General features: G+C 43.0%; 2 protein-coding genes across 3 annotated transcripts in view; one reads left to right on the forward strand and one right to left on the reverse strand.

Annotated features, from left to right (window-relative positions):
• The window catches only part of usp53b (ubiquitin specific peptidase 53b), a 37,123-nt gene extending 32,781 nt beyond the window's left edge, over positions 1-4,342 (forward strand). Inside the window, exon 19 of the mRNA XM_080759682.1 lies at positions 4,271-4,342. The gene's annotated coding sequence lies outside the window, so the exon portion shown is untranslated. The remainder of the gene's footprint in view (positions 1-4,270) is intronic.
• On the reverse strand, positions 1,916-27,525 carry gucy1b1 (guanylate cyclase 1 soluble subunit beta 1). Of its 2 annotated transcripts, XM_080759685.1 has the most exons (13): positions 27,388-27,525; positions 27,002-27,075; positions 25,280-25,380; positions 24,147-24,265; positions 17,378-17,575; positions 13,895-14,125; positions 12,769-12,885; positions 9,781-9,914; positions 8,829-9,026; positions 7,471-7,708; positions 6,161-6,301; positions 4,741-4,895; positions 1,916-4,370 (listed from the first exon to the last, which is right to left on the reverse strand). In XM_080759685.1, exons 1-13 carry the CDS (start codon positions 27,388-27,390, stop codon positions 4,238-4,240), a joined length of 1,842 nt encoding a protein of 613 aa, XP_080615811.1. In that variant the 5' UTR covers positions 27,391-27,525; the 3' UTR covers positions 1,916-4,237. The 2 variants fall into 2 exon arrangements, with proteins under 2 accessions (XP_080615811.1, XP_080615812.1); XM_080759686.1 differs by lacking the exon at positions 24,147-24,265.

A 27,525-nucleotide genomic window follows, 5' to 3' on the forward strand; every position in this document is an offset into this window, starting at 1 on the left:
TCCATGAGTAGCTGTCTGTCTGCCTGTCTATGAGTAGCTGTCTGTCTGCCTTCCTGCCTGTCCAATTGTCCATGAGTAGCTGTCTGTCTGTCTATGAGTAGCTGTCTGCCTGCCTGCCCAATTGTCTATGAGTAGCTGTCTGTCTGTCTATGAGTAGCTGTCTGCCTTCCTGCCTGTCCAATTGTCCATGAGTAGCTGTCTGTCTGTCTATGAGTAGCTGTCTGCCTTCCTGCCTGTCCAATTGTCCATGAGTAGCTGTCTGCCTGCCTGTCCAATTCTCCATGAGTACTTGAGTAGCTGTCTGTCTGCCTGTCTATGAGTAGCTGTCTGACTGCCTGCCTGTCCAATTCTCCATGAGTAGCTGTCTGTCTGTCTGCCTGTCTATGAGTAGCTGTCTGCCTGCCTGCCAGCCAGCAAGTTGGTTAACAGAAAATAAATTGTTATGGCTGAGTAAAATAAAATACAATAAACACAATTTGCCTGAAAATAGATTACCCAGCTATGACCTTTTTCATGAAAAAAAATGAGTAGTGATATGGCTGACTGAGTAAAATAAAACAATCTACCTGAAAATAGATAGCTATAAGTGAAGAGCAATTTCCGCAATTACCATTTCCGCAATTTCCGCAATTTCCATTTCCGCAATTTCCTCAATTTCCATTTCCGCAATTTCCATTTCCGCAATTTCTGCAATTACCATTTCCGCAATTTCCATTTCCGCATTTCCGCAATTTCCATTTCCACCATTTCCGCAATTACAATTTCCGCAATTACAATTTCCGCAATTTCCATTTCCAACTATTAATGGCAGCTGGGTTTCATCATTCAAATAAAATAGAATTCTGTCCGTTTAGCTATAAAATTATGTCAGGGAATAGGGATACACAGTATATGTCTTTCATTTGCATTGCATCTCCCCCCCCCCCCCCCCCCCCCAAGCTTTTATTTTCGTTCGAGTAATAGTACAACTCTAATAGTATTACTAATAATAATGTAATTAAAGATTTAATTTTTTTTCTTCTTTTTTTTAGATTTTCATTGGTGGGCCAGTCATAATGGTCCCGCGGGCCTGATGTGGCCCGCGGGCCTGAGGTTGAGTATCACTGCTCTAGAGTCTAGTACCAATCTAGTATCTATAGGTTTTGGTGATTTGATGATGAGCAATGATACAATATTTGATTAAGTATCAAAGGAGCAAATTTTGTCTTGAACTGTATGTGTGTGTACGTCTGTAATTCACATAACTCGAGAACCGTTTGCCCCGCCGACAAATTTGGCATAGGCTGGCATTCCATACCACCACACTGAGTTCAGTGCCCGGTGTGGAGTCCATCAGATAGGTTGTCGTCCAGAACCAGCACAAAAGCCTCAGGGTCTGGTCAGGCTCTGCCAGTGGACTAATGAGCCTACAGTAAATCCCCTCACCTGTAGATTCCATTGAGATTAGGCAACACACTTCATATTTGGGCATGCCTGACACAGAACTCCATATATGGGCATAAAAGGGACACAGACAGATGGGTTGAACGGGTACTTCCATTGTTACCGACTCAGTGCTCTACAGCCGGGCAGTCTAGTTCTTACAAAGTGCAAGATCAGAATAAGATACATTTCAATTTTCTAATTATGCCATATTTATAATCCTATAGAATAAAGGTTATACTGTACAATATGTCATTATGCAATGTATGATGCTTCTGTTTAGTATTAGTTTGAAAACTGTAGTATTTTAATTGACCACAAGGGGGAATAGTTCAAAAGGAAAAGCTCAGTTCTCAATCCAAGATGAATTACTGGCCCCAAATTGTACTCTCTCTTTACAAGCTAATGTCCCTTCAATTCAATGAATGAATGAATCAATCAATCAGTCTGGCATAACAGGAAACAAAACAGGACTTAAACTAGACATCTCAAAATCATTTCACTTTAGTGGCCTCTTTATTGTGTAATAGAATGAATACAGTGTCCAACTACTATAGTTTTACGCAAAAACTAAACTCATATAAGAGGCACTTGGCACACAGGGGGGTTGGGAGGCTTCACAACTAAAAGCAGCAACTGTGGATTGATTACTGCAAGTTCCAACACCACAGCATGAGAGACACCATACAGCAAGAATGTAGTGAATGGAAATTATATATCAAACAGTGCAGAACAATTCAAAATAGTGTCAAATAGTGTTTTCCTTTTTTTCTCCATAAATGTTTCACAGTATTCTACAGTTTTTATATTTATTTTTGGTCTTTAGATTTGTCCTACCAAGTAATTAATAATAATAATCAGTGCACAATGTCAAGTTACCAAATAAATACATAGATCTCAATGGTGATAAGCACTTAGAAAATGGAAAAAGAAAATATAGCCGCAAAGTGAATGGCATACTGTAGGTATAATACTATACTTATACTGCCAAAATATGTATCTTAAAACCTACTATTTAGTGCATAAGATCATAGAATAGATAAATAGATTATAATCTATGGCTTAAGTGTTGTACCATTACGTCTCCATACTTCAGACCTTCATTGCGTCTTATGAAACACACTAACTAGCCATGTACAATAGTGGCACATCAATTGCAGCACATCAATATTGTACCACACAAAGATTTCCTGGCACGGAGGTTTCACAGGTATGTTCTGATGGAAGATCTTTAAATGGACTCAACTTGTATTTCTAGTGGGTCTTGAGAGGCAGACTTAAGACAAATTGCACAAAACCACAAGGGATAGAAGGACACTTGATGTGGTACTGTCAAATCAAATTCATAATTCCATATCCTTAACCCATTAAGACCTGGAACACCTATTCGTGGTAACATTAGCTGTTGATATATATATATATATATACACAGTAACATATATTTAGTTTTGAAGAAAAATAAATCAGAAAATCAGAAGATTTTGAAGGCATTTTTAGAATTGGCCTCAGGTCTAAATCAATGTCAGGAAAAATTAAATTAAAAAAAGATTATAGCACTAAACATCTTATAAAACTAATAGCCTACAATCTAAATGAACATAAGACTCAGCTCCAATAGAGATGATGTCAAAATATAAACTTGCAGTTTGGAAGTTGATACAGTAGCTTGGCCAAAACTAAACCACAGGATCTAATGCATACATATCAGTGAAACTGATAATAATTTAACCGTAATAGCATTTTAAGAGTGGTGAACACACTAGAATTACCCAAGCTTTCTCAAACATTGCTCAAAAGCACATGTACGAAGTAAATATGTTTCTATGTTCCATTTAGACTACTTTGGCTCACTACAAGTAAGGTATATAATATATATACATAAAAAATGTGGCTGTGATACTCCTGGAAACCAGGAGAGGTCGTGACAGAACACGTGACAAGAACAAGCATGAAAAGAAAGGGCTCGCTCAATTCAAAACTAACTTAAAAACCTTACCGACCTTTTTCATCATATTGAAAATATCTTCAGCTGTTAGTTATACAGATGTTATAGAAAATACTACCTATAAATACCGGACTTTTTATTATTTGGCTTGGTCTAATATTTCTTGCATCAAAATGAACATCTATTAAAGCTGCAGTTCCCATGTTTCATGCCTGTTTTCATTGCAATGAACTACAACAGTGGTTTTCAACCCCTTTCATATCAAGGCCCATTATTTATTCTGCATTTGAGCTACGGACCACCATTTGATGACATTTTGCCACTCAGACCCAAAACTAAAGAATATGTTGTTATCGTTGGATAAGATTCTGTCCATATAATTCCATGCTGAATTGATGTGGGTACCATAGGAGATAAGAGGCAACCGTCAATTTACAATAATAATTATTCTAACTCTTGAGAGTGTAAAATGAAACCAAATGGACCGGACCCGTTTACACTATCAAGGGTTAAGGGTCCATTTGGTACCAACTCTCCATCATTTAGCTGGGGACCACCTGGAACCCCCTCAGGGACCACTGGTTGAAAACCACTGAATCTTAATTGACATTAATTGCAGCAGGTGTCCTACCCGACAGCAGGGTCAAAACGAGTAAGGAGACCACCTCCAACCACTGCAGATGTGCTAAACACACTCTGCAATACAGATTGGTTAAAATAGTGTTTTATTCTTTAGAATAATGTCCTGGATTGTAGCTTTAATAGTGTTTGTTATTATGACTTCTTTAGTGTTGTATGAGGAATCAATAATCAATAAAACATCACTCCAACTGAAGTTGAAGATGAGTTGTAAGAAAGCACTAAGCATGTTTAATTTTCTATGTCTGTACTTTTCCTGGACAGAAACCACACCTGCATCGGTTCCTTCTTTCCTTTCATGGTGATCGGTCCACGATGCTCCAGATGGAACTGAGGGTCAGCATTCTCAGCAGACTGCAAACACCTGGGACATGATTTCAACAAACGCACTGCATGAGGCAAACTTCATCAAGTGCAACGTGTCAGTGTCTACACAGGACACCAAAAAAGGCAGTTCTCTTCTTAATTCTGGGTTGTTCACTTATTTAATGGATTCTACCAGGGGATTTCGATCCTTCAGTGGCCAGTATTTAAAAATAAATAATAATAACATTAGTCTTGATTACCATCTAATGAGATTATTTTGAAGTTCTCTTTCACAAACCTTAGGGTTGACTTTGTGGAATGGCACCATACAAAACTAAAACTAAAGAAATTATCTAGTCAATGCACCATAGCAAGACTATTGTACATGAGCAGATATACCACATATCTGCAAAGGTAGGTGATCTCACCGGTAAGTGTATTCAGAGACATTTATTTTCCCCTTTTCACCAGTAGTTTCTGTGCGGCTGGTGAGGTTGACTGTGTTTCCAAAAAGGCAGTAGCGGGGCATTCTCTGACCAATCACCCCGGTCACCACTTCTCCCGTGTGGATCCCAATAGTAATCTGCAAAGAGACCACAATACCTGACTGAAAGTGCATTTCATTTCCACTGTGGATGTCGTTGGGGAGAGCCATCAGTTATCATTTGAGAATTAGTATGCCAAAATCTAAATATTCCCAGCTGTAAACTATGGCCAGAGACATATCATACACGTATCTGCAATAATAATAGAATATATTTTCTTAAGGCAAAACAACCCTGAACCCTTAATGTTCATAAATAGACTCAAATGTATTATAATCGGTCAACTAAATTGTACTCAGAGATAATTAAATAAAAGACATGACAACTAGGCTGTAACCCAGCTTAAGGTCTCCTGTTACTCTTACTGTCTGTTGTCATAAATTACCTCAGATGACTGCTCAGATGTTTTGGAACATTTCGGTGGGTCATCTTAAGGTTAGCTTCTCCATAAATCAGTATTCGGACAAAATGATGCAGTCAGGTTTTAAATCCTAAAGAAATTGTAAAACAACTCTGGTTGTCCTCTCGTGCTATTCACAGAACATATCGCCTAATATTTACATTTTCACACCGACCGCTTATTGTCTCCAGATTGAGGTAAAAAAGAAAAAAGAAAAAACTCAAGAGTTTGGAACAAATTAAATGGGAATCTATTTTTAACCACGGGGTGGTGAGATGATTTGAGACTGTCTCCATGGCTAATATTGGACTCCTCTTCAGCCAATGCCATGGGCCTCATAAACAGGCTTTCGTTAAACAGACATTATTTTTCCAAAGTTAAGTCCCAACAGTCATTGATACAATAACAAACTCAGCCGTTCACGTTAAACAAAAGTCTGCTGTTTTACATCAAAGCCTTTTCCTGCTTGTTACGTCTGAATGAAAATGTGTTCGGTTGCACAGCCAAATTCAAGACCATTATACTGTCTGCAATCACTAAGCAAAATGGTCCGATGGACAAAGAGCTAATTCTAACCCGGGTTTTAATGAGCCACATTTATTGTGCTGTCATGCTTTTCTATTTCCATTTCTAACTAAAACAACAACAAAATATATACTGTGTGTGTGTGTGTGTGTGTGTGTGTGTGTGTGTGTGTGTGTGTGTGTGTGTGTGTGTGTGTGTGTGTGTGTGTGTGTGTGTGTGTGTGCGAGCGTGCGTGCATGTAGAAATGAGCATTTTTGTGATTTTGTGTTAGCTAAAACTCACTGTACAAGCATCACAATACAACTTGAAGTGAGCTTATAGATCGACTAGTTTAGCTATTCGTCGTACGATGAAGTATATGAGGGCCTTTGTGTGTACCTGTACTGGCTCGTCGTCCACTTTGACCTGCCCAGCGATCTCCAACATGTCCAGAGCCAGGTGGCAGATGGACTGGGCATGGTGGGTGCACGGCTCTGGGAGACCACTCACTGTCATGTACTTATCACCCACCGTTTCCACCTGTAGAAAGAAAGAACACCACCGCACCGCACAAATCACAGTTGATTTAGTCAACAAAAATGTCGATTGATGGCCTGATTTTTTACACTTGGTTGCATGCTGAAAATAGCCGATCTGCAAGCTCAAAACGCATCTAGTTTTTATTTGATGACAAAATTGCCAATATATTTAGTCTTAGTTTTTATTTCGTTTTTATTTTGTTTTTGTCAGTGAAAAAAGGTAGTCGCCGAACATTTTTCGTCATAGTTTTAGTCAACGAAACCAACACTGCACCACAGCCACGCAATTATTCATCTTCACGCCATCAGCTGGGTGTCATCAAACCACAGTTTGCTTTTGTTTCACATGACATCACGTGTTCCCCACCAATGAGTAACAATGGCCGTTCTCCAAACCGTACAGCCACAATCAAACTGAACCATCTTGAGACAAACACTTAAACACTTACGTCAGCTTTAAGACATCCAGGGCCTCTTAGAGGGGAGTTAAAAAAAGAAAAAGAAAAAAAACTGGGACCACCTAGTCATTGAGGTTGTAGAGTAAATATTACTTCTTTTGGTGACCCACTGCCTGAAAACCATCCCTTGGAAGTGGCATGGTCTGTTTGACTTCTCAAAGTGCATTCTTGTCTGAAAGCCTAGACTCTGGAGTATAAATCTGCTGCATGAGGACTGTAAAATGGTACAGTCCCTCTGTAAAACTACATTTTGTTGGTACAAGTTGGTACAACCTTTCTTGCGACGAGGCATCCAAGTCAGTCAATGAACATACTTTAACATACTTGTTGTTACTGACTTGTATGAGTTCAAACTGCACATTATTTTAGAGCTAGTGAACTAAATGCATTTGAAATTAAATAAACTAAACTAAAATAGCCAATCTAAAAGATCAAAACGTGCCACACTGTGACGCGCTTTGAGCTTGTAGATCGGTTTTGTCCCTCTGGACTCTGGAGTGAGTGTGGAAATATAGTGGCCCTCTCCATCAATGTTACCTACCCCTGCAGTAGGTCACAGCAGCATTCCCAAGTTTAATAAATATCAATGTGTCTGATGTACATAATCGTTATCAGTGTTGTATTTGTATAGTATAAAAGGTATTCCAATACATATAGGACATTTGCACGATAAAGCAATTATTCTCTCCTACATAGAAATTGCACTGCTGACCTTGTACACATATGGATTCTTCCGAGAGTCAGTCAGGATGTCGAATCGTGTGTAAACGTCATTGAGCAGGTTGACAATCTTAATGGCCCCCTCGGCGGAGGCATGCTTGCTGCAGAAGACATTGAACCCTACGATGCCACTGAAGAGGATGGTCACGTTTTCATAGCGCTTGGCTGGGACCGGCCGCTTGTGTCGCAGCTCGTTGGCCACAGATGGGGGCAGAACGGAATACAGCAGCCTAAAGAAAGGCCAAGAAGACCGTACATAAGAGAAAATGTGACAGTGCACTCATGCAGACACGTAACACACCAAACCCCAGGGTCTGTCCAGCGCTATATTCGATATTGGGAAGGCAACAACAACACTCAACACCTATCACTAAATTCTTAAGACACGCTGTTCCTCTCAGACAGGGAGGGTGCTGTTTCTATGGCAACTGCTTAGTTCATGGCAGCCTGTCAAAAGGGGAAATGTCTTAAATGATGCATCAGAATTGAGAAGGTCACATACAATACAAACAAAAATGTGCCACCACGTGCACACACACTTGCTATGCATTTCGGACATGGTACTTTAGATAAATCAAATGCTTTCACCATCAGAAACCACAAGCACTGAAAAGCAGTGGGAAAGGCGCTGCTCTTAAATATTTATAGAGGAGCCCAGGATTCTAATCAATGTTGTGAGCCTGAATAATCTCCCAAGGCACTTTCAGTGTAGAGTATGACATGAGGAATAATAATGGATTTCAGCAGCGAGGACAAAGTATTTTCCTACTATGAGAAGATGGGGTTGCAATAGCTCTTGCTGGGCAGAAAGTGCATTCCACTTCAGTCGTGTCCTGCTGCTGTGCCAGTGTGCCAGATTGCCACGACAGATCCTTTATGGAAAGCCAGAGTCAAATGTAGACTCAAATTGACATGGACTTGTGGCATCGTTAATGCAAACGCAGTGGTTGAAAGGAAAGGAACTAAGTACATTTACTTAAGTCACATTGTGAGCTTGGAGATTGGCTATTTTCAACAGATCTTTATACATTTGAAAACATAAAATGGGGGGGACCGCATGTAATTCCGACAGAGCATTAGTCCGACATGTCGAACTAGCGTCTGCTCCCGTGCTTGCATAACGAGTACTTTCTATTTTTGGTACTTTAAGTACATTTTGATGCCAATAAAGATTTGTACTTTTACTCAAGTCAATTTTGCAACGGAGTAGTTCTACATTGCAATATTGATACTGTTACTTAAGTAAAACATTTGAGTACTTTTTCCCCCACAGCTAATACAACATATATTATGTTACAGACTGGACTAATGGCCTATTTAAGACAAAGGTGGGGGGGAACAGGTTCCAACCTATCAGTTTTCTTCTTCTCGTCCTCCAGGGCTCGGAGTGTGTGCTGCAGACGATCAGTCAGGATTTCCAGCTCTTGGGTGAGCTTGTACTCTTCACGGAACTGTTCCCCCAGCAACACCAGGTCACGGGTGGCGTCGTGCAGCGGTATGTCGCTCAGGTAAAGCCCTCGCCGTGTCAGATCATCCAAGTTCATAACGCTAACCACATGGAAAATGGAGAAAAATGCATGCACGCACGCGCACACACGCGCGCACACACACACACACACACACACACACACACACACACACACACACACACACACACACACACACACACACACACAATTAATTGACATTAGAATCAAGGTCATTAGGTCAGTTTTCCAAAATGGCATAAAGCAGAATGAATGTATCGATTACATCTTATTACATTTTACATTGTTTAACATTAGGGGCTATACGTTGGCATTTAGAATTTTAGTCTGTGATTTGTTCTAATCTATAGCAGTGACATTTTGTAATTCAAAATGTCTATAGTTATCATTTCAACATCTTCACCCGTGATTGACATACTGTATGTGACGGGGTGATAGGACCGAGGAGGAGACGCCTCCGAGGCCGAGCCATGGAGCTCACCGAGATGGCTTGCGTGGCCGTTCATAGGAGGTGATCGAGGGACAGGAGAGTTGTGCAACTAACCAGGGAAAAGACAACCGGATAAACTATGTTATCGCAGCTGTCCATCCGTCCGTGTCCGTGGGAGTTCCAGATTGAGGGTTCCGGCCTGATGACTACAAAACAATGACTACAACTGAACATGACGTAACGATCATCCGCTCCCGACCGGATCATACGGCAATTTTGTAAAACAGACCAGGCTTTCCTCCAAAGTGGAAAGCCTGGTGACTTTTTATAATGGTTTTAATCACAGACCCTGATATCGACTGGACAAACCACATGTCGACAGTACCTGGGTGAGCAGAGAAAAAGGATGTTCTCAGCCTCCGGCAAATAAATCATCTGTCCTTTCAGCCTAAGACAACTGATCTCCACCCCGGTAAGCTCGTCCTCATTTTCCACAGGCGCCACATTCAGCAGGCCCTCCTGTCAGGGTTACATCACATTTTCAACAGTGGTGGAAAAAGTACTCACTGCAATATAGAAATACTCCGTTACAAGTAAAAGTCAGGAATTCAAAATTTACTAAGTAAATGCACGTATATACGGTATGGGAGCACAAAATGGTGTGTGGACTTTTCACTGTTTTTGTTCCGTGTCTCTGTCAGTGTCTGTGTGTGTGTGTGTGTGTGTGTGTGTGTGTGTGTGTGTGTCTTTATGAGTGGGCGTGTGTTTTGGGCGTAGGCTTGGCACACCTGGTTCCAGTTCCCTAATCTCCCTCACCTGCCTGGCATCAGCTAATCATGCTCCAGTCTATAAATGTTTGGTCTTCTCTCAGCACCGACGCCAGATCGTTTCACAACCTCAGTGCGTGCTTCTAGTCAACCTCTCTAGTGTATTTCCTTGTGAATCCTTAGTGTTAGTATTTTTGTAACCTTGATTTTCTGCTTCTCATGATTTTTGATCCTTGCTCTTCTCCTTTTTTTTCAGTGATATTCCGACCAGCTTCTTTGCCTTGCCTGCCTGCCTTAGCCTTAGCCTGCTCGACCACACCGAATATAGCAGATCTACAAGCTCCTTTTTCTTCCTGTTTTTCAATAAACACCCTTGGACTTTGGCTTTGTGTTGTTCTGCTTTTGGGTCTGCCAGTTTTTACAAATCGTGACAATCCGGCACCCAACCTATTAGGTGAGTGTCTTTTTGACCGTTTATCAGCCTCTGTTTGTTACCTTAGCTTTTAACCCCTTTAATTATTTTAAACTTTAGATATTGGAAAATAGCAGATCTGCTATTTTAGAAAAATCATTAAATTGTGTGCAAATCTTTGACTATATACATTTACTTCTTCTGGGGGTCCCTGGAACAAAGTATTTTGAGACCGGGGTCTGCGGCCAAAGAGACCGGGGTTTGCGGTCCTTGAGATGAAAACAGTTTGAACAACATTGATAATATTATAACTACATAGGTTTTTCAGAAAGGTTTTAGAAGACATTTGTAGAATCTGCCTCATTTAAAGGAGAATTTCAGACTAGAAGGCTTTCTTACCTTATTTGTAGTCGTTACGTCCCCACCAAAGAGGTCCAGTTTTTATTTTGTGCAAAAGCGCATTATTGGCTATTTCCCCTACCATATCAATGAATTGAATTGAATGGGGCATTGGGTTGTTGTGCTAATTCACTTATTTTCATCCCTCAAATCATTTTTTTGTATATATCCTCTTCATAATGTAAATAGTAACCCTAACCCAAGCGGCACTACTTATTTTGATGGAAATAAACGAAATGGCACACAAACCCAAACCCCATTGAGGGCTTATGGTAGCCTCTTTGGTGGGGACGTAACGACTACAAATAAATGTAAGAAAGCATTCTAGTCCGAAATTCTCCTTTAAAATAAGTTGTTGAAAGCTAGACTAGACCAACTAATTCAGTTCAGCTGCTTTTATTATGGTTTTTTTCTTCCTTTTTCTTCCTTCCCCTGCCTTCACATTTGATTTTATGTTGTAATCTATGAACCACATTTCCATCATGAAAAGATATATTTCTCTCATGCATAAGGAGGACTCTGACAGATTTTATGGTCAAAGGACTTGGCTTTTAGCGTCCACCCCAACAAAATTCTCTAAAATAACCGATAAAATAAAAACCAACTAGAAAAAACGTCTATGACCACATTCCATTCTGTACAATCAAAACATTCCTGTACTGTTTGGATTAGTGGTGTATTTTCAAGAGGGTTTGATTTGTCACTCACTTTACATTATATACTGTAGGTACAACCAGCAAAATGTTGGTGTGGCATGTTCCACAAGACAGTGTTAACAATACAATATAACAAGATAATAGTAATGATGATAATACTGGATGTTAAGAAAAATAAGAAAAAATTATGATTACACTTCTGTTGGCAATCCCAGGTTTCAATGTGGCATTTATACAGTACCACACACTTACTATCTTGATGTATTTTATCACCCCATTAATCCCAACTTCCCAACAACCATCTTCATCGTGGTATGTCAGGATATCCTGATGACGATGGTTCACTGTCGAGACATTGATGTCATTTGTTGATTAAGGGATTGCAACTGTATATGGAGTTACAGTGAGTGTGTGGTATTTCCTTGCTGAGACTATACTAGCGGGATAAGTGGAAGCCACACACACACACACACACACACACACACACACACACACACACACACACACACACACCAAATTGCTTTTTCTCTTCCCTGATGCAAGCAATCAAAAAGCCACAAAAATTCAAATGTCAAGGAAGTAAGCAGGGATTGAAGCAAAAAAGAATTATCTCAGGACTGAACCTTTCTGTCAGGCCAAGTCCCAATCCCCTGAAAGAGCACGAAAGGAGCCCCCACACTAGTGTTTCCTAAACTATTAGCATAACATGTACAGTAATACTAAACTATGATACTTCAGTAATATCAATATGTTCCTGTGGTTCCACATACAGCCAACCAGTTGTAGAAAAATAAATCACAGACTGAAACTTTAACCATAAATCCATAAACTATCCGCACCGCATTGATTTGATTTCCCCCTCTCTGCCCGGCTGTTTGATTGACAGCCAATCCTACCTACCTACCTACACACACACACACACACACACACACACACACACACACACACACACAGTCACGGCCCGCCCCCTGGCCCTGTCATGACAGCCTCTGCAGCTCCACTGCTCTCCCACAGACCCACAGATAAGGCGCACATTTGAAAACTGGAGCCTGTCTATTATAATGCGGGACAACGTCTCAATTTGCGGGAGGCATGAAAAGTAATTGAAAAACTATCCTTTAAAGACAAACATTATGTACCTTACTCCGTAGAACGAAGACGGTGTTGATGTGAGACAGGATGCCGTTGTAACTGAAGTCGATGTGTGGACGCACCAAGGAGAACACTGAAGGGAGGTTACAGGTACCAGGCTGAAGCTATAGGAGATCCAATCCAAACACATGTAGACATGGATTAACGCAAACTAAAATCTCACAACGGAAACAGTGTGAACCCACGCTGTTTCCTAAACAATTAACACAATGTAAATTAAATGATGATGTTTTAGTGATATTGCTCCTGCCGTTACATACTGCCAGTCAGGTGAGGAAATCACAGACTGAGACTTTAATGTTTGCTTTTATATGAAATATCCGAGACAATTAGGGTTTTATGGAAGACGTTTCTGCAAATAATTCTAGTTCGACCAATTTAAACTTTTTTTTAAACTTAAATCTTAAATAAGCAAAAGTAGCCAATTCTACAAGCTCAATGCATCACAGACGCATTGAAAGCTTGTAGAATAGGCTACTTTGGCTTTATTAGTGCTCTAATGACCAACTATACCCAGTCAAACAGTGTTCATTTAACATGGACCCCACACTGTTATACAGAATTATTATTATTAGTATTAGTATTAGCGCTTCTGACGAAAACGAAAGTAGCTAGCCACCCGGAAATGATTGATTGTTACTTCCGGTTCACCAAATCAGCTGGTGGCTCTTCAAAATAAGGGCTTACGTCTGAAAAGCGTGGCATGTGAGAGCTAAACTTGACTTTAAACACGGCACTTAACTTATGCCATCCTTGCTCTAGAAAGCGCCAATGTTTCCATCTAAACCACCGGATAATCTGCAAAGACCTCCGAACATCGCGCATTTTATCCAAACCATGGAGAGCTCCGTAGATTTCGAGTTATTCCGCTTTTTAGTCAGTCTGTATAATGGGAGGTGGACGGCAGCGCAGTTGCGCAATCGGGTCTAGGATCGCTAAAGAAGGAAAGGCCAAGCCGAAATAATAATTAAAAATAAATCAGCGATCCGGTTTCATATCAATAATATAGCTTATCAGACGGAACATTACGCCAGAAGCAGTTGCTGGTTGGATTCCTTATGACGGAACGTTCCACCAGGAGCAGTATAGCTGTTAAGGTGTTAAAATGCTCACCTGTGGCAGCACGCGATAGATGGCGTCGCCGCACTGCGTGAGCATGAGGTCCCTGTCGAACATGAGGTGGAAGGGGAAGGCCTTGCAGAAGGTGTAGGGGCTGATGCGTGTCTCCTGGGAGCCGTTCTCCTCCACGCCGTCCAGGTCCTCGTAGAGCGCCTCCTCCTCCGACTCCTTCTCCTCGATCAGGAACTTGATGTGGTCGCACTCCTCGCTCTTCTGCTGCACCACCTGTAGTGGTGGAAAAAAGCACAAATGTCTTCTAAATCATGGCAGATTTCTGAAAAACCTGTTTCTATGTCAATCGTTCTCAAACATTTTCATGTCAAGGACCCCAAAAATATATGTAATAGGCCCACCGACCCCCATCTGAAAATATGTTGTTCCAGGGACCCCCCCTAGATGCAAAGATTTGAGTTAAAAACGCTCACTCTGAAAGAATATATATTTAAAGATTTGCGCCACATTTTCACGATTTTTCTAAAATAGCAGACCCACAAGTTCATAGCGCGGCACTTGGTGCTTTGCTATGAGCTTGTAGATCTGCTATTTTTCAACAGCTAACGTATAACATAATGCTTTAAAACACCAAAAGGGGTTCCCGCCCAAAATGGGTTTAGTAAAACTTAGTGTCAAAGCTGCAATGTAGAACTATACTCCGTTGCAAGTGAAAGTCTGGAATAAAAAATGTACTTGAGTGAATGCGCAAAAGTATTGGCAACCCAAAGTACTCATTGTGCGGAATATCCCATTTCAAGTTTTCAAATGTATTAAAATATTGTGGCAATGCGACGCATTGTGTATGTATGTAGGGCTTAAGGGGTATGTGTTGTGATAATAATCAAAAGTAACTAGTTTTCAAATAAATGCAGTGGAGTAAAAGTTCTATATTTGGATCCTAGATGTAGTAGAGCAGAAGTAAAAGTACTGGAAATTGGAAATGCTCAAGTAAAGTACAAATACCTCAAAACTGTACTTACTGTAAGTACAGTACTTAAGTAAATGTACTTTTTACTTTACACCACTGCATGTACTGTAGATGTACAGGTAGTTACAGGTAGATATGTTAGTCAATTATGTTTCCAGGATGTACAATGAAACATGCTGATGTCAAGATGCCGTCTGCGTCCTGTTGCCCAGGTCAGTGTTTCCCAACCTGTGTGCTGTTTGATATGTCCAGGTGTGCCGCCTGATTTGACAGCGGGTAATATTTCCAGAAATGAGGCCGTCCATCTCTTGTAATTTTTCAGGTTGGTTGGTTCATAGTCTCGCGTAGCCAGACATCCATGAGCTGAGTAAGGAAGCTGCCATTTCAGTCCACGAAAATATATCTTAAATTATCTTTACATTTTATTTTTGTATTTTATTTTCTGCTAAGCAACAAGCTATATATGCTTGGATGATTTCTATTTATATTAGAATAAATTAGCGCGACTGTAAAGACGAAACGGAAGTGGGGAGGAGGCTCCACTTCCGTGTTATATTTTACTCATGACAGCTCTTCCGTTGGTCCAGACTGTATGATGAAAGCATTTGGAAATTGCGAGAGTCAACAGTCTGGTAACGCGAGAATATCCATCCATTCATCCATCTTCAACCGCTTATCCGTACTCGGGTCGCGGGGGCAACAGCTCCACCAGACTGCTCCAGAGTCAGACTTCCCTCTCCCGAGCAACATTAGTGACTTCCTCCTGGGGGAGTCGATGTGCTTCCTCCAACTGTGCCTTGGTCTGACCCGGGGTCTCCTCCCAGTGGGACGTTGCGTCGAGGACCTCCCTAGGTGAAGGAGCAGCGGTTCTACTCCGAGTCTCTCTCGTATGACTGAACTTCTCACCCTATCTCTAAGGGAGATGCCAGCCACCCGTTGAAGAAAACTCATTTTGGCCGATTGTATTCGCAACCTTTTTCTTTCGGTCATAGGTAAGAGTAGGAACGAAGATTGCTCGGTAAACAGAGAGCTTTGCCTTCTGGCTCAACTCTCTTTTCGTCACAACAGTGCGGTACAGCGATTGCAATACCACCCCTGCCGCTCCGATTCTCCGTCCTCCCCTCACTCGTGAACAAGACCCTAAGATACTTGAACTCCTTCACCTGGGGTAATGCCTCATTCGCGAGACTACTTGGTTCATTACACGTGGAGCTTCCTCTTAGACGGTGTGATATAAAACCACATCCTCTAAAATCACCTGCTAAAACAGGCAAACAGTGATGGATCGAATGATAGATCGAATCCACAGTTATTGGTCAAGGTTATTGTCTCTAATATAGGGTATGCATATTACTGTAATATGACTATTAAAAACTGGTGGAGCTGTATCGTCCAGCGGCTAATGTTGATAATGACAATGACAAATTATCAGTCAAAATCTAATTGTGTTGAGATGCCAGAGAATAACTCCAGAGCTACGAAATGAATGTCTACAGGCAAGACAAATGATCTAACAACATGCAATTGATCCAAAAAACTGTCCGACTTATATTCCTGAGCTGCAGATCCTAACTCGGATCTAAATAAATATATATATATATATATATATATATATATATATATATATATATATATACTAATCATAGACATTAGCCAAAAGCCGTACTTAAACTCATTGCTGGATTCATCATTGGAGGGTGCTTTTTCCCATTTGGGCATTTGGGACCTAACTGAATTATCTGGAATGTTATTGTAAGTGTTCTGAAATATTATGATTTGAGTTTTCCACACACACACACACACACACACACACACACACACACACACACACACACACACACACACACACACACACACACACACACACACACACACACACACACATAAGCTTGCATGCATCAAAATGAAAGATTGCACTCACCACATGAAGGGTTAATGACTGTAGGGTTAAAATGTGATTGGGAACAATCAAGTCATTCGGGAGCACGGCAATGTATGACGTTATCAGCTTGTGATGTTTTGTGTTTGACTTCAAGGTGCTGTAAGCTCTACATTTTGATAGTAAGAAGCTGTCTCTCCAGCTTTTTAATAAACACAAAATGTACTTTCAGGTAGGTAATTTCATCGCTGCTCCTTTTTTGTTTGTTTTGTCACTTCCAATTTGACTTGTTTATCTATAGTTCTCTGTCCTGTTTGGACAGCCTGAAAGATTATTTTATGTTTACTAAAGAGCTGGAGAGAAGGGGAGACCCCTGTTACTGAACGAACACTCTATGGCAATCATTGTTAAAGATGGAGTGATTACATTTCTGTTTCGGTCAGTTTTTCATGTGTTTATGAGGTGACGGTACTTCATTAGACCCCTTGCTGTGGTTGTTATATGCAATGATGTCTTCCCTTTTTATTTAGGGTTTATTCCTAGAGGCTGAAACCATGACAGTCAAACTTGCCAATGAAAAAAACCCTCCCCCTTTATCATACAACAACAGCTGTGGGTGCGGCTTCAGTTCAGGTGGATCAGCAATGACAAATAATATAGTGGTAAGCAAGCAGACCTTCATCTTTATCTCTGTTCCATGGATTTGTTGAGCAACAGTCTTAATAATGCCGATGACGATGTCCTGCAGACCTTCCCTTTCTGAGTAGTAATGCAGGATCAGGTTGTTCCCCTTCTCTGCATCTGTGCAGCGAAATGAGGGAGCCCTCATGCCTGGATAGATGGTACCCAGGTGGTCGTGCAGGGCATCCAGATTCTGAAAATTACATCAAAGAATAGCAAATCATGTTTATTTGTCCCTAGTATTTTGGGTATGTCATTGTCTCCACCAGGCACCCTCTCCGTCTGTGTGTGATTTTTCACATGGGCCTGTTATAGCGCCACCAGGAGGCCGATTTTTGCAAAACATGTTTTGACAGTACACCTACATATTCTGTCCAAACATCACGAAAATCGGTAAACCGTATCTTGATAGGCCTGGCTATCTCACAGCCATTCCCCGCCCCCTTTCCAGACCTAGTGGTGTTGACATGACGTCACTCCATAGACATTACATGTTAAAAGACCTACATTCAGAAGCCATAAACAACGCTTTTTGTTTTAGCTGTCTTACCATCTTGTTTTCTTCATAATAATATTGGTCTTTTACATTTTAACATTTGGAAACGGCCTTAAATGGGGCAGAGAAAGCAGGTAGGGATGTAGCTCTACTCATGGACCAGAGCTACACCGATCTGGGTAAAAGCATTTTTGACATCTGCCCTTTATAGCGCCACCAGGAGGCCGACTTATGTAAAATATGTTTTTTATATTTACATGCAAATCGGTACACATGATCTCTATAGTCCTGTGATCAATACGGATCTGTTTGATGTTTCATATTCCATCCTGGTTGGCTAAGATTGATCTTGAGTGGCCTGTTTTGAACAAACCGATGCAAATCATTTCCACAACACACCTGACCTGTTGGTGACCTGTGCTCCGAGGAGCACTTTTTCTAGTTACTAGAGTGGTGCCTGCTGGGCACTGGCCTACTTGGAAGTTGAAAATGCATGCCCCACCCAGTTATTATGTCTGTGTCCCTTTTATGCCCATATATGGAGTTCTTTGTCAGGCAGAACAGGCCAGCTCCATATGTGGAGATATTGGGGTGATCAGGTCCAGAGCCCGGGCAGAGGCTTTTGTGCTGGTTCTGAACAACCATGGGTCCAACAGACTCAACACCGTGCACAGCACTCCCTGTGGTGGTGTGGAACGCGAATGTCGAATTTGGGTGGGGGGATCGGTTCTCAGACTTACAGACTTGGTGTCATGGCAGCTTGATGATCTGTCTGTTCTAACTGTTATTTTCTATGTCCTTTAGGTTGGAGCTGCATTCTATCTGTGGAGAGGTGTGTCCTGGTGATTGCCTGGCTGGTCCCCATCTGGCAATCACCTGGCTGGCTACTTAAACCTGGCTGTGATGGCACACAGTGCTCAGTGATAATTCCCCTACGGCCAGTGCACACCTCTGTGCTGTTGTACTAGTACCTGCCTGCCAGCCTGACCACTTCTCCACGCAGCTCCAACGAAGACTTAAGTATTATTTTCTGGAACCTGGGACCTTTTGGACTAAGCTATTTTTTGCCTTGAACGTTGCCTTGAACTTCTGTGTTTTGGAGTGAATAAAGACTCTATAGTTTTTGCATCTACCCAGTTTCCCTGTCTGTTCTGTCTGCTTCTGGGTTCCCTGTCTGCCTTGACAGTATCACTGAGCCATTATGAACCCAGCAGACTCAGACACCATCCATCAGGCTTTGGCTGGTCAGGCTGTGCTACTTGGAACTCATGATCAAGCTTTGAGAGAAATTATGGATGGCATGCGAGACCTTTCCAGCAACATGACCAGTCTACGCAGAGATCTAAGCACCAACGCTGCCCAGGCTCAACCCCCTCCCCGTGATGCGGATTCGGTGAGCCTACCTGCCGCACACCCTGGCTCCTCTCGGGAGCCTCATGCTCCAGCACCGGAGCGTTACGACGGTGACCTGGGCTCCTGTGGTGATTTCCTCCTGCAGTGTTCTCTCGTCTTCGATCTTCAGCCGCAGGCTTATTCCACTGAGCGGTCCCGCATCGCCTATCTTCTAGGCAGTTTGAAGGGAGAAGCCTTGGCCTGGGCGAGACCAGTATGGGAGAGCCAGTCCCACGTTTGTTATTCTTTCGAGGCATTCACCCAGGCTATGAGAGCCGTATTCGATCACCCTGTGAAGGGAAGGGAGGCGTCCAAGCGGCTGTTGAATTTGAAGCAAGGCTCCAGAAGCGTGGCGAAGTACGCTGTTGAATTTCGCTCCCTCGCCGCTGAAAGCAGATGGGATGACGTCGCGCTACAGGAGGTTTTTCAACATGGCTTGTCCGAGGCTATCAAGGATGATTTGGCAGCTCGCAACGAGTGTGACGATCTGGATTCTCTCATCTCCTTGACCATTCGCCTCGATAACCGGCTCCGCGAACGACAGAGGGAGAGAGGTGGGCGTTCCTCCCAGTCCCGTGTGTTCTCTCCCCGACGCTCTCCACCACGTGGGTCTTCGTCTTCCTCCGAGTATACCCGAGGGCCTCCGACCTCGAACGAGCCCGAGCCGATGCAGGTCGGTCGAGCTCGTGCACCGTTAACGACGGAGGAGCGCCAGCGCCGCCAGCAGAGCAACAGCTGTTTTTACTGTGGCAAGCCAGGCCACTTTATTCACCAATGCTCCCTGTTGTCGGGAAAAGACAGGGGCTCTCAGTCAGGAGGGGACTGATGGCCCAAACAACTCGTCACACCTCTACCACGAGAACTCCTCTCCAAGCGCAGCTGGTCATTAAAGGTACAGTGCACTCATTTTCTGCGTTATTAGATTCTGGCGCAGATGAGAATTTCATTGATGCCTCTGTGTGTGAGAGGCTTGATATTCCCCTTATTGATCTAGAAGTGCCTCTTAAGACCAAGACTTTGAGTGGGGAGTTGTTAGCCCTTGTCACCCAGAGGACTGAACCTTTAAAGCTGCACCTGTCCGGTAACCACCAAGAATTTATCAGTTTCTTTGTGTTGAGTTCCCCTGATATATCTCTGATTCTTGGAATCCCATGGTTAATGTTACACAATCCTCATGTTGACTGGAAGTCAGGCACTATTCGTAGCTGGAGTGTTTTATGTCATTCCTGTTGTCTCAAATCAGCCCTGGGCCCTAACCCTCTAATTTCTGCTCCTCCAGTAACTCCTCCTGACCTGTCCACCATTCCTTCTGAGTACCACGAGTTGGGAGAGGTTTTTAGCAAACAGCGGGCTCTCTCTCTTCCACCACACCGGCCATTTGACTGTGAAATTGTGCTACTACCTGACGCCCCTCTGCCAGGAAGCCGCCTGTACAACCTCTCTCGCCCTGAACGTGAGTCTATGGAAGATTACATTCAGACATCTCTGGCTGCTGGTCTCATTCGTCCCTCCTCTTCACCTGTGGGGGCAGGTTTTTTCTTTGTTGGGAAAAAGGATGGCAGTCTGAGACCCTGCATTGATTATAGAGGCTTAAACAATATCACAGTCAAGAACCGTTATCCCCTACCACTCATTAACTCTGCGTTTGAACCCCTTGAGGGTGCCACTGTTTTTTCTAAACTGGATCTGCGCAATGCCTACCACCTGGTCCGTATCCGCAAGGGTGACGAGTGGAAGACGGCATTCAACACTCCCCTAGGGCATTTTGAGTACCTTGTGATGCCGTTTGGACTCACTAACGCCCCTGCCGTATTCCAAGCTATGGTTAACGATGTATTAAGAGACATGCTTAACCGTTTTGTTTTTGTTTTTCTTGATGACATCCTTGTCTTTTCTAAGAACCTGGCTGAACACGTCCAACATGTCCGCCTGGTCCTGCAGAGGCTCCTTGAGAACCAGCTTTTTGTGAAGGCAGAGAAGTGTGAGTTCCATGTGCCCAGCACCTCCTACCTGGGTTTCATCATCGCTGAGGGGAAGATGAGCATGGATCCTTCCAAGGTGACAGCGGTTTCCGAGTGGCCACAGCCGACCACCCGCAAACAGCTCCAGCGGTTCTTGGGGTTTGCAAATTTCTATCGCCGCTTCATCAGGAACTACAGCCGTGTTGCAGCCCCCCTGACAGCCCTCACCTCTACCACGACCAAGTTCAAGTGGACCCCTGAGGCTGCTGCTGCCCTCCAGCTGCTTAAGAGACTCTTCACTACTGCTCCTATCTTGGTTCAGCCTGACCCCTCCCGGCAGTTCATTGTGGAGGTCGATGCCTCGGATGTCGGGGTCGGAGCGATCCTTTCCCAGCGGTCAGCCTCAGACCAGAAGGTCCATCCTTGCGCCTTCCTCTCCCACAAACTCGATCCTGCTGAGAGGAATTATGATGTGGGGAACCGTGAACTTCTTGCCATAGTCCTTGCCTTGGAGGAGTGGAGACACTGGCTCGAGGGCGCTGAACATCCTTTTGTGGTTTGGACGGACCACAAGAACCTGGCCTACCTCAAGACGGCGAAACGCCTCAACTCACGTCAGGCCAGGTGGGCCCTGTTCCTGGGACGTTTTCTGTTTACCCTGACCTACCGCCCAGGCTCCAAGAACACCAAGGCTGATGCCCTGTCTCGTCAGTACGCTGCGGAGGAGGCCACTGCTCCGCCTGAGACTATCCTGCCCCCCTCCTGTGTTGTGGCTGTGCTCACTTGGGACTTCGAGTCAGCTGTTCTGGAGGCCCAACACACCCAGCCGGACCCAGGCACTGGTCCCCCAGGTCGCTTGTTCATTCCTGACTCGGTACGCTCCAGAGTACTCCAGTGGGCTCATGCCTCCCGGGTCAACTGCCACCCTGGGAGGAACCGCACCCTTGAAATTCTCCACCGTCATTTCTGGTGGCCTTCCATGGAGGTGGATGGCAGAGATTACGTGGCGGCGTGTTTAGTTTGTGCCCAGAATAAGACTTCTAACCGACCCAGCTCAGGCCTCCTTCGCCCGCTGCCGATCCCTCAGCGCCCTTGGTCCCACATTGCTTTGGATTTTGTCACCGGTCTGCCTCCTTCCGATGGGAACACTGTTATTTTGACCATCATTGACCGTTTCTCTAAGGCTGCCCACTGCGTTGCCCTCCCTAAGCTCCCCTCTGCCACCGAGACGGCCGGCCTCATGATTCAACATGTGTTCCGGATTCATGGCATTCCGGCTGATATCGTTTCGGACCGGGGTCCCCAGTTCACCTCTCAAGTGTGGAAGGCCTTTTGCACGGAGCTGGGTGCCACGGTTAGTCTGTCCTCAGGCTATCACCCCCAAACCAACGGTCAAGTTGAGCGATGGAACCAAGAACTGGAGACCACGTTACGCTGCCTAGCATCCTCGCATCAGTCTACCTGGTCGTCTCAGCTTGTGTGGGCTGAGTATGCTCACAACTCGGCAACTAGCACGGCTACTGGCATGTCCCCCTTCCAGTGTTCCCTTGGTTACCAACCTCCTCTATTCCCTGTTGAGGAGGGGGACATCGCCGTGCCCTCAGTTCAGGCCCACCTTCGCCGCTGTCGTCGAGCCTGGAAGTCTGCTCGTGCCGCCCTTAAGCGGTCTTCCCGAAGAAATGAGGCACATGCTAATCGACGGAGGACTCCAGCTCCTAAGTATCGACTGGGACAGAGAGTGTGGTTGTCGACCACCGATCTGCCCCTTCGGACAGAGTCCCGTAAGCTGTCTCCTAAATTCATTGGACCATTCCCCATCGACAAGATCATTAATCCGGCCGCGGTCCGCCTAAAGCTGCCCCGGACCCTTCGTATTCATCCAACGTTCCACGTTTCTCGTATAAAGCCAGTGGTCACGAGTGCTCTGTCCCCCCCTGTTCCGCCCCCTCCTCCTCCCAGGATGCTGGATGGTGGCCCGGTCTACACTGTGAGCCGTCTGCTCGATGTTCGCCGCCGTGGCCGGGGGTTCCAGTTCCTGGTGGACTGGGAGGGTTATGGGCCTGAGGAGCGCTGCTGGGTCCCCCGGCGCAACATCTGCGATCCTGCTCTCATCCGGGAGTTCTATCGCCAGCACCCGGGTCGACCTGGTGGGACGCCTGGAGGCGCCCGTTAGGGGGGGGTACTGTCATGGCAGCTTGATGATCTGTCTGTTCTAACTGTTATTTTCTATGTCCTTTAGGTTGGAGCTGCATTCTATCTGTGGAGAGGTGTGTCCTGGTGATTGCCTGGCTGGTCCCCATCTGGCAATCACCTGGCTGGCTACTTAAACCTGGCTGTGATGGCACACAGTGCTCAGTGATAATTCCCCTACGGCCAGTGCACACCTCTGTGCTGTTGTACTAGTACCTGCCTGCCAGCCTGACCACTTCTCCACGCAGCTCCAACGAAGACTTAAGTATTATTTTCTGGAACCTGGGACCTTTTGGACTAAGCTATTTTTTGCCTTGAACGTTGCCTTGAACTTCTGTGTTTTGGAGTGAATAAAGACTCTATAGTTTTTGCATCTACCCAGTTTCCCTGTCTGTTCTGTCTGCTTCTGGGTTCCCTGTCTGCCTTGACACTTGGTGCATTTACAGATAGATAGATAGATAGATAGATATGTGTAAACCCTCACAAATAGACCAGGCGTATATGCTTCGCTTAGGTCAAAGATAACGATGCATTGCATTGCAATGGATTATGAGCTAATTGTGCATGCTGTTTTCATTTCATTTTCAACTATAAATCAGGAGTAAAGACGAACATGGGTTAAGTGGTTATGGTTGTGTTATAATGAAAACGGCACAAATAACACTACGGTTTCTACTTGTATTCAACTCTCCTGCAAATGCCAGATATGAAAAGCCTGTACTTACTTGTAGGAATTCACGAACATTAGACCCCAAAACCCGCAAGATGGTATCGTATCCTGATTCTTGGCAAAATTCAAAGAACATTTTCCCAAACATCTGCAAAATTTCCCCTGCGTTGATCTCTGAAAAGATATGCATTGCTCATCAGTCTATAACTAAGGTAGCCAGTTATAAGAAAACAATGTTTCTATAAAGTACCAGGTGCATTCTGTTATCTGTTTCACCCTCACCAATATTTAGTTCAGTCAGACAACTCTTAGAGTGAATTTAGAATATATATTTATTGAGCATAATTGAGCATAGATATATGAAGCATAGATTGGCGTCAGGGCTCTGTCCCTATTCATTCCCTGTAACATTAACATTTAATATGTTATATAAGCCAAATAGAATGACAGGGAATGAATGCAGGGGGATCTAGAAACAGAGCCTACACAGGTGGATGCTGGGGAGGCGGTGGGATTAGCAAAAACTTCATGAGCAGCAGATTAGCGGCAAGCGAGGCAGGGAGACGGCAGCAGCAGCCAGCGCACGTCCACACAGCAGGAGAGAAGCCAGGAATGAGCAGGTAGGCCGGTTTAAATGGCTGCTCTGATCAGGTAAAGAGTGCATGAGACTAGGTAGGTAGGCTCGCTCACGAGTTGTCTGCCTGAACTGTAGCTATGCAAGCTTCGCATCATATATTATAGATATTATAGATTCAGATATTATAGATTACTGAGACTGTAATAACTGTATATCAAATTGTCAGTACTTTTACTTCTACTCCACTACATTTCAGAGGCAAATATTGTACTTTTACTCACTACATTTATTTGAAAACTTTAGTAACTACTTACTTTGAAGATTTTGGTTATTACAAAACATACATTAACCACGTCAGCCCTGTAGATTTCGGCCATTTGAAAATAGACGATCTACAAGCTCACAATGTATCAGGATGCCGATACTTTTGTACGTTTACTCAAGTAGAGTGAAGAGAATTCCGGACTTTTACTTGTAACGGAGTTCTACATTGCAGTATTGATAATTTTACTTAAGTAAAACAATTGAGTACTTATTCCACCACTGGCCACTAATATGGACACTGCACAAAAGTGATGGATTACAAAATTCAACGGGATTAGGACACTTACTAAGAACTTTACTTGCAGCTGCAACAAGGTCGTATGTTTTGGAATCATCATATATGATTCTAACAAGGAATTGACCCTCAACATCAAGCTGGGCTTCCCTCCTGAAAGAAAGTTCAGTTGTTTAATTATTTTGCATCACAGAATACAGATACATTTTTGGACAGCTTAGATAGGGAACTTTGATTTGACTGATGTTGTACCACATTCAGACCCACATGATTAATAATTACACTAACTATGGTTTAAATCTAGCATTAAGAGTAGTTGTGCCGCACATCCACTATAGTGTCCCAGTGCAGGACAAACAAGAGATCAACATAAATACAATAAAGTCTGCGCATTGGTAGATATATGCTTCTACATTTTATTGTAACCTCAGTTCAATGTTGGATCATCATCAGGAATGCATTCCTAAATACATTCTTGATTGAGATCCAGACGGGAGTGAATCGTTGAACTGAGCTTGCAATGAAAAGTGGGAGCAAGCAGTGTTCTGATTTAGGGCTGGCCGGGCAATCAACCAAAAGTATATTGCAACCAATATAGAACCAATAACCAACCAAGCGTATAATGGAGAATTACAGGTTTTCTTTTTTTTTTATAGTTTTTCTTATATGTCAATGAATTGACACGAAACAATTGTAATATATATTTTATAATTCACAAAATGTTGTCTTATTTACTTCATTGCACAATGCTGCCGTAAACGATCTAACTACCGATCTACAAGCTCATAAGGCGTCGCTTCGCAAAGGGATATGAGCTTGTAGATGTGCCATGTTTTCTATATTTTTATGTTTTAAATAATCGTTCATTAATCGCAATCAAGGCAAACGTTTGAAATAACCGTGATATAGATTTGAAGTCATATGACTTGCTGGGCTTATTCTATTTTTGTTAAAATAGTGTTGAAATGTTCCTAGGCTATTTTACAAACTATTATTCATTCAAAGCAAAGTAACCTGGTACAGTTGGTGAACCCACAATACAATGTACTGTACAATACATCGAAATGAGGTTGTGATTTCAACAGAAAGAGCTGACAAGCAGCCACCACTTTAACAGAACTGGCAGTAACAGCTGAATAAACATATAAAGTGTAGAAAAAGTTCTAAAAATAAATCAAGCCTGATGAATTGCATATGAAATCATTAAGAGTTACATTGTCAATGATAACATTATGGTGGTATGAGGTATACCTATTCAGAACGTTTACACAAGGCAGCCACTGCTGTTCTCTCAGCTTGGGTCAAGTCTAGGACAGGCAGGCAGCAGATGAAAAATAAACTTGGCCTTGACCCAGTCAAATATTTAAGTTCTTTATAGAAAGGATTAATGACGAGGAATGCATGGTGCAATGTTCAGCCCAGGTTTGAAGTAAGGAAAATCAGGCAGTTATCAAGTTGTGGGTTTTTATTCTTTATGGAGGGCTATTGTAGGCTATTGTATTGTATTGTGTGACAAACTGATAGCGATTACATTTGGTTTCGAGGTCTAAACTAATTCACAGCATAGGCCTATAGGCTTAAATCTGCAAGAAGATCTGCATCATGAACACTAGATGTTTTACGTATAGACTGCAGTCTATACGTAAAACATGTAGTGTACACTAGGGCGCAGTAGGCTATAACTAACTTTTTTGTAAATATACAGCCTACTGTAGCCAGATGTGTTGTCTCTGGCTTTGTCACTTCATTACAGAAAAACAATTCAGAAACTTACTTGATGTCTTCCCATACTTCTGTTCCATAATTTCTTAAAACCAGGAGCTCCAAGGCGTGATTCACAAAACCATACTGAAAACAACAACAGAGCGATGATCATTCTACTGTACAGCGAAAACTGTTTGGAATGTGAGTGTATAGACACTACTGGACCTCATATGCCCACTGATTAAAATAAACAGATTCACATCTCGATGTTGTTCATTCATAGGCTATAATAATAACAATAATTGAAAAGGTAGATTAGGCCTACAGACAGTCATAATGTAAAAGGTTGAAAGAATGATCAAATCATAGTGGTTATAGAAACATATTGCCTAGAGCACCAGACCAAACAGTCGAAATAAAGACATTTGCGTCATATAAAATCCATATGTAACATACCATTGCGCACGCTGTTCTTCGCCAATCCTTTTCTTAATAATTATTTATTAGCGGTCGGTATTAAGTTTGTATATTAAAGACGCTTGCTTCATGCCTTGTTGATGCTGCGTTGGTTGCTGTGCGCCCGTTACCCTTTTC

Source organism: Protomyctophum bolini, assembly GCF_963924005.1.
Source record: "Protomyctophum bolini genome assembly, chromosome: 3".
NCBI classification, from domain to species: Eukaryota; Metazoa; Chordata; class Actinopteri; order Myctophiformes; family Myctophidae; genus Protomyctophum; species Protomyctophum bolini.